Below are 6,761 nucleotides of genomic sequence, written 5' to 3'. Positions count from 1 at the left end.
TACAAGATTCGATGTGATGGAGAATTTTAAAAATTTTTTGGTTTTCAGGGTGAACTAAACAAGGCCCAAAATGCTGTGTTGGTCTAAATCACGCAATCAGTCGCCTCAACGAAGTCTCAAAAAGATCTCCCAAATTCTCTCAACAAACCCCAATAAAGCCAGAAACATAAAGCTCCTTCATGTCCTAATCGCAAAAGCTTTCACCCAATTCATAGCAGTAGCAACAAGGATAACCTAAGCAAGATGCTTGGTCTTAGGTTCCCCACCTCATTCAAACACCCAAAAGAAAAACCAAATAGATAAGAAGATCCCAAACAGTATAGATAATAATAAAGTATTTTTTTAAAAAAAATCGGTTGATCTTTTTTTTTTCCCTCGCCTTTGACTGCCCACGCCCACGGCGCAGCCCCATCCCATCACCTCGTTAAAAAGATCCCAAACGCACACGGCACACAGCCACACAGCCCCCAAGCCCCCGGCCCCCACGCGCCGTCATGGCCAACTCCATCATCCCGAGTACAAACAGCAGCGGGGAGCGCGCTGCGGTGTCGGCATCGGCCACGACGAAGCTGGGCCAGCTCAACGCCGCGGTGGAGCGGTCATGGGTCGGCCGACGGTTCCGCCTCGCTGCGCGTGGGACCACGTTCACCACGGAGCTGCGCGCCGGCACGGCCACGTTCCTCACCATGGCTTACATCCTCGCCGTCAACGCGTCCATCCTCTCCGACTCCGGCGCCACGTGCACCGTGGACGACTGCGACGCGCCGTCCCCAAGGTGCAAGTTCCCGCCCGTTGACCCCGGGTACGCCGCCTGCGTGGCGCGCGCCCGCCGGGACCTGATCGTGGCCACCGCGGCGTCGTCGGTGATCGGCTCCTTCATCATGGGCGCCTTCGCCAACCTCCCCATCGCGCTCGCACCAGGGATGGGCACCAACGCCTACTTCGCCTACACGGTTGTCGGCTTCCACGGCTCCGGCACGCTCTCCTACCGCAAGGCGCTTGCAGCGGTCTTCCTCGAGGGCCTCATCTTCCTCCTTATCTCCATCGTGGGCTTGCGGTCCAAGCTCGCCCAGTTCATCCCCGAACCTGTGCGGATCTCGGCGTCCGCAGGGATCGGGCTGTTCCTGGCCTTCATCGGGCTGCAGAGCAACGAGGGCGTGGGGCTCGTGGGCTTCAGCTCGTCGACGCTGGTCACGCTTGGCGCGTGCCCGGCGTCGCAGCGCGCGTCCGTGGCGCCAGTGCTGACATTCCCCAATGGTACGGTGGCACTCATGCCGGGCGGCACCGTCTCCGGCGGCGTACTCTGCCTGTCGGGGCGAATGACCTCCCCGACGTTCTGGCTCGCCGTCGTGGGGTTCCTCATCATTGCCTTCTGCCTCATCAAGAGCGTCAAGGGCGCTCTCATCTACGGCATCCTGTTCGTGACCTTCGTGTCCTGGCCGCGCCACACGGCCGTCACCGCGTTCCCGGACACGCCCACCGGCGACGACAGCTTCCACTACTTCAAGAAGGTGTTCGACGTGCACCGGATCCGGTCCACGGCCGGCGCGCTCGACTTCAGCGGCATCGGCCACGGCTACTTCTGGGAGGCGCTCATCACCTTTCTCTACGTCGACATCCTCGACACGACTGGCAGCCTCTACACCATGGCGCGGTTCGCCGGATTCGTTGACGATGTGACGGGGGAGTTCGAGGGCCAGTACTTCGCCTTCATGTCCGACGCGACGGCCATCGTGTTTGGCTCGCTCCTGGGCACGTCCCCAGTTACGGCGTTCATCGAGTCGTCCACGGGGATCCGGGAGGGCGGCCGGACGGGGCTGGCGGCGCTCACGACGGCGGCCTACTTCGCGGCGGCGCTGTTCATCACGCCGGTGCTCGCGTCGATACCGTCTTGGGCGGTCGGGCCGCCGCTGGTGCTGGTGGGCGTCATGATGATGCGCGCGGTGGCGGAGGTCGACTGGGACGACATGCGGCAGGCCGTGCCGGCGTTCCTAACACTAGCGCTCATGCCGCTCACCTACTCCATCGCCTACGGACTCGTCGGCGGTATCGCCTCCTACATGCTCCTCCACTCGTGGGACTGGGCGTGCCATGCGACCAAGAGGCTCGGCTGCCGCAAGAAGATCGGAGGCGGCGCCGAGAGGACTAATTGCGGCGGGGAAGAGCAGAGGAAGGATATGGAATCCGCATAACATTTCTTTCCCCTTTTGTCCTCTCGGCCTTTCACTTTGGACTCTTTTTTTCCCCCGTCAATTTCTTCCTGTTTTTAGGGAATTTCATGTACGCTATCGGGGTTGCTAGGTACTCCGTATTATAAATAGATCGGAATTTCATGTAGAATGCGCGTGCTTTTCTGCTGAGACATACTGTACTAAGTCGAAGGTTTTGGGATCAACAAGTGGCAAACGCCCACCTCTGCGCACGAGGGGTAAGCATATACATTAAGGCATACAGTATATGACATAGACATGGTTATATTGTGAATCTTTTATTTAAAAGGTATACTCTTGGCTTTGTGAGCACTTTTATAAAATTGACTATATGTAAACATGGTTGCAACATCTACATATCATATCCTTCACTTTGACGGCATACAAGAAATCTGTTAGTCCATGACGGTTTCTCTGTGACGGTCTTATGACGGTTTGAGAATTAGATGTAATTCTATGACAATTTGAACCATTTGTCACCTTGTGGCTGTCTATGCACTACTGGAAAATACACTATTCCTGTGTGACATGTAATTTTTTTGACGGACACAAAATTACTCCCATAAAAAATGGATAAACCTGTGGGTTGGTTTGGCATACAGGAATATTATATTTAACCTGTCAATTTTTATGGACCACATAGAAAAAATTAGCTCACAGAGTAATTAAATTAATATCCTTGTGTGCTTTGTATATTTTTCTGTTGGATCACACACAGGTCAATTGGCATGTTCTTTTGGCGCGGCAAAAGCCAGTACCGCGCATTTTGGAGCTGAAAAATTATATTTCCGCGCATGCCACGAGTTTAAGCCCCACACTTTATAAAGGAAATAATAATAAAAACCCACCTTATCCTCCCGACCTCACCCTTCTCCCACACGCATTCCCACTGTCCCACACCCGCACGCAGCTCTGTTCGTCGTAGAAAAAGAACGCCGTCGCCCCCTTCTCAGCCGCCACCCCCACACTCCTAGGTGCTGCCGCCGCCGCCCCACGCGCTCTCAGCTGCCACCCCCACGCCTTTTATTATGAGTTCTTAGGAATTCGTTGACTTAAGCTCGACGTGTTCTCGAGTTCCGCGTGATCACCTCTTGGCCGTGACATCCGGGCGCATTGCTGTTGTTGGGACCAAAGTATTCGAGTTATCACCTTTGCCGATAGTAAGGTCAAATCGGCTGGCACGCCTTAACGTTTGAATCGGGTATTAGCCCTTTGTGTTTGCAGATCAGTTTTGCATCAACACATCTTTTGGCACGCCCAGTGGGACTAATTCAAGATCAAGATCAACATGTCGAATACCGATTTTGACTTGGAGAACGTCATCCCCGTGACGGAAGCCAATCTCAGAGATGAGCAGAAGCAAGCTATTGCAAAAGCTATGGAGGACTACAAACAATAATGTTTGAAATCCTTTAGCATCAACAGGAGTGGCGAGGTGATCCAGAAGGAAGCACTGCTGGCACCTCGGCAGGTTACTTTTGAAGCCAATCCTGGTAAACTCCAAGACATGGTTGACAATGCTATCAACCGTGCCTTGATTAACCAAGCTGGTGTGCTGTCCAACACGGTTTTCAATGCTGTGGCTAGATCTTTTAAGGAAGGACAATTGCCACCAAATTATGTGGGCCCTATCTACCATCAGCCAGGATCACCAGTTGTCACAGCTCCATCGGCTACTACGGCCGCTGCGGGTACAAAAACTACCGCTCCTCCAAGCACACTAGGACTCACTAATGTGGAATCTACGCCGATGGCGACCAATCCATCAACTTCAGATGAGCAAATCAAACTTGCCATAGATCTACTAGCATCAGCAATGTCGGGATCTGTTCCTCCCAACTGGTGTTGTTACGGTATGCCCCCAGAGATGATGTTGAAGACGCTTGGCATGTCTCAAACGGCTGACATGAGAGGCAAGGCTCCTATAGCATCGGCACCTCCAAATCTGCCGATGAATCAGAGTCCCCAGTATACTACAACTACTACTGCAAGACCTTACATTGGGAATTCTCAAGCTCCAACATTCCAGATGCCTAACGCATCGGCAGACTCAATCCCGATGCAGCAGAGGTTTATGATACAACCAGGGTATGCCAATTCAATGATGATGCCCAATTTCCAACCATCGGCAGGGTTTATGCCGATGAATGCTAACAGTGGATGGACGGGGCAGTTAGTCTTTCCACAGATGCTTCAACAGAATCATCAGGCTCTAGGGTTTCAACAAGGCCAGGTCCAGCCTGGGTTCCAGAATCAAGGGTTGGCCAACCAGCCGATGAATCTTGGTCATCAAATTGGTGGTCAGACGATCAATCCCATGTTCCATGCAGATCGTACACCTCAGAGACACTTGGAAGCATATCAGCAGGTGCCAGATCCACAACCACCCCATCGGCAAGATGCCGATGCTTATTGGGCCGATAAGATTGCTGAAGTAATGAGAGACCAATTTGGGATAAAACCCAAAGTCAACACTTACTCTTATCGCACGCCGTATCCTCCCGCATATGATTTGATTCCACTTCCAAATCGGTACAAGATACCCGATTTCACTAAGTTTTCTGGACAGGATGATACATCGACTATGGAGCACGTTAATAGGTTTATCATCCAATGTGGGGAAGCTGCTAACAGGGATGAATTGAGGGTTCATCTATTTTCATCATCATTGTCTGGAGCGGCTTTTACCTGGTTTATTTCGTTACCTCCCAACTCGGTGATCACTTGGGCCGATCTAGAGAAGCAGTTCCACAAGTACTTCTTCTTTGGAGTTCATGAGAAGAAAATTACCGATCTGGTCAGATTGAATCAGCGCAATGATGAATCGGTTGAAAGCTTTGTGCAGAGGTTGCGGAAAGTCAAGAATAAATGTTATAGCCTGGTTCTGGACGATCGGCAGCTAGCCGATTTGGCTTTTCAGGGTTTGTTGCCACAAATCAGAGACAAGTATGCTTCTCAAGAGTTCGAGAGCCTAAGTCACTTGGTGCAGAGGATTTCTGACCAGGATATCAAACCCTTTGAACCCAAGAGAGCATGGAACAAAAAGGTGTCATTTGTTGATGAGGCAGCAAGCTCAGATTCTAATGAAGAGCCAGTCATTGGCTTGGCAGAGTGGGTGAAAAATAAGAAGCCGATGTCTTGCCCTTTTGGGCATAAAGAGCCAGAGAAGTTCGCATTTGATATCACCAAAGCCGATAGGATATTTGACATTCTACTGCAGGAAGGCCAGATTAAGCTGTCACCCAATCATGTGATTCCATCGGCTGAGGAGTTGAAAAAGATGAAATATTGCAAGTGGCACAACTCGACTTCTCACAGTACCAATGAGTGCAAGGTTTTCAAGCAACAGCTGCAATCGGCTATAGAATCTGGGAGAATCAAGTTTGATAATTCTAAAGCGCAGAAGCCGATGAAGATTGATCAACACCCTTTTCCGACAAACATGTTGGATGCTAAGGGGAAAACCAAGGTTTTGACGTCAGAAGCAGCTGAAAGAAGTGCATCGGTTGATACTCAACATCAGATTACTGCTGCCGATGCCAAAGGAAAAGGTTTGATCCAGGAGGAACTAACTCAGGAAGGCCTCCCCGATCCGGTATTGTGATAACTCATAGAAGGCCTCGGGAGACTTGGCAGCAACGTGAGGATCGGTATCGAAGCCAACAAGAAGACTATCGTCAGGAAGAAGAAAGACGCCGACAAGAGTGGAATCGGCACAAGGATCATTGGAACTGCTCGTTCTTTATCCATTGCTGGGAGCAGAACATCAAATTTCCCACTGTTAGAGATTGCCCTGAATGCAATGGTTATGATCGATATGACAGATCCGATCGGCGCTATCAAGTTGATGATCGACGATTTAATGGGCCGATTAGGTGAAGAGCGTTAGTTCATGATCGGCTGGGGGGCAGACTCAGTGTACACGATAGGCTTGGTGATCGTGTTGAATATTTTCCTAGGAACTAGGAAGAGCTTGAAGAGATGGCCAATGCACGGGTTCCCGATGAGTTCATGTTTTGTAGGGACGCTAATACTTATCGGATGGAGTCAAGGGAACGTCATCGCCCATCGGCAAGGCAGCCACAACTTCCTCCATGGTGTCCAGAGGGGTTGACTAGGACACAAAAAAGAAGGCTGCAGCGCAAAAGACGAGAAGAGCTGAACAAAGGCGAGAATTCTGGCCAATCTGGAGATCAGCAGCAACCGGACCCTAAGGGGAAAGGGCAATCGGCAGATGTTAACATGAAATTTATGTTGCTGATGGAGTTCCTTGCGCCATCCAGTGATGATGAGGAGCTGGATATTTCTGACCAGATAGCTCAGTTGGCTTTGGATCCGATGACGGTTATCTTTGAAAAGCCTGCCGACAATGAAAGGCAGCATCTTAAAGCTCTGTTCGTCAAAGGGAGAGTTGATGGTCAGCCTATGACCAAGATATTAGTTGATGGTGGGGCTGCTATTAATATCATGCCATATGCAGTCTATCGGAAACTTGGGAAAGGAGATCAAGATTTGACCAAGATCGATATAATGCTGAAAGACTTTGAAGGA

At 50.9% G+C, this 6,761-nt stretch overlaps 1 protein-coding gene across 1 annotated transcript; it reads left to right on the top strand.

Moving 5' to 3' along the window:
* Nucleotides 435–2,522, top strand: LOC8066765 (adenine/guanine permease AZG1). Its single transcript, XM_002440840.2, has one exon. It carries the CDS (start codon nt 495–497, stop codon nt 2,190–2,192), a length of 1,698 nt encoding a protein of 565 aa, XP_002440885.1. The 5' UTR covers nt 435–494; the 3' UTR covers nt 2,193–2,522.

Source organism: Sorghum bicolor, chromosome 9 (genome assembly GCF_000003195.3).
Source record: "Sorghum bicolor cultivar BTx623 chromosome 9, Sorghum_bicolor_NCBIv3, whole genome shotgun sequence".
In the NCBI taxonomy this organism is placed as follows: Eukaryota; Viridiplantae; Streptophyta; class Magnoliopsida; order Poales; family Poaceae; genus Sorghum; species Sorghum bicolor.
This window is presented reverse-complemented; position numbering and strand designations above follow the sequence as displayed.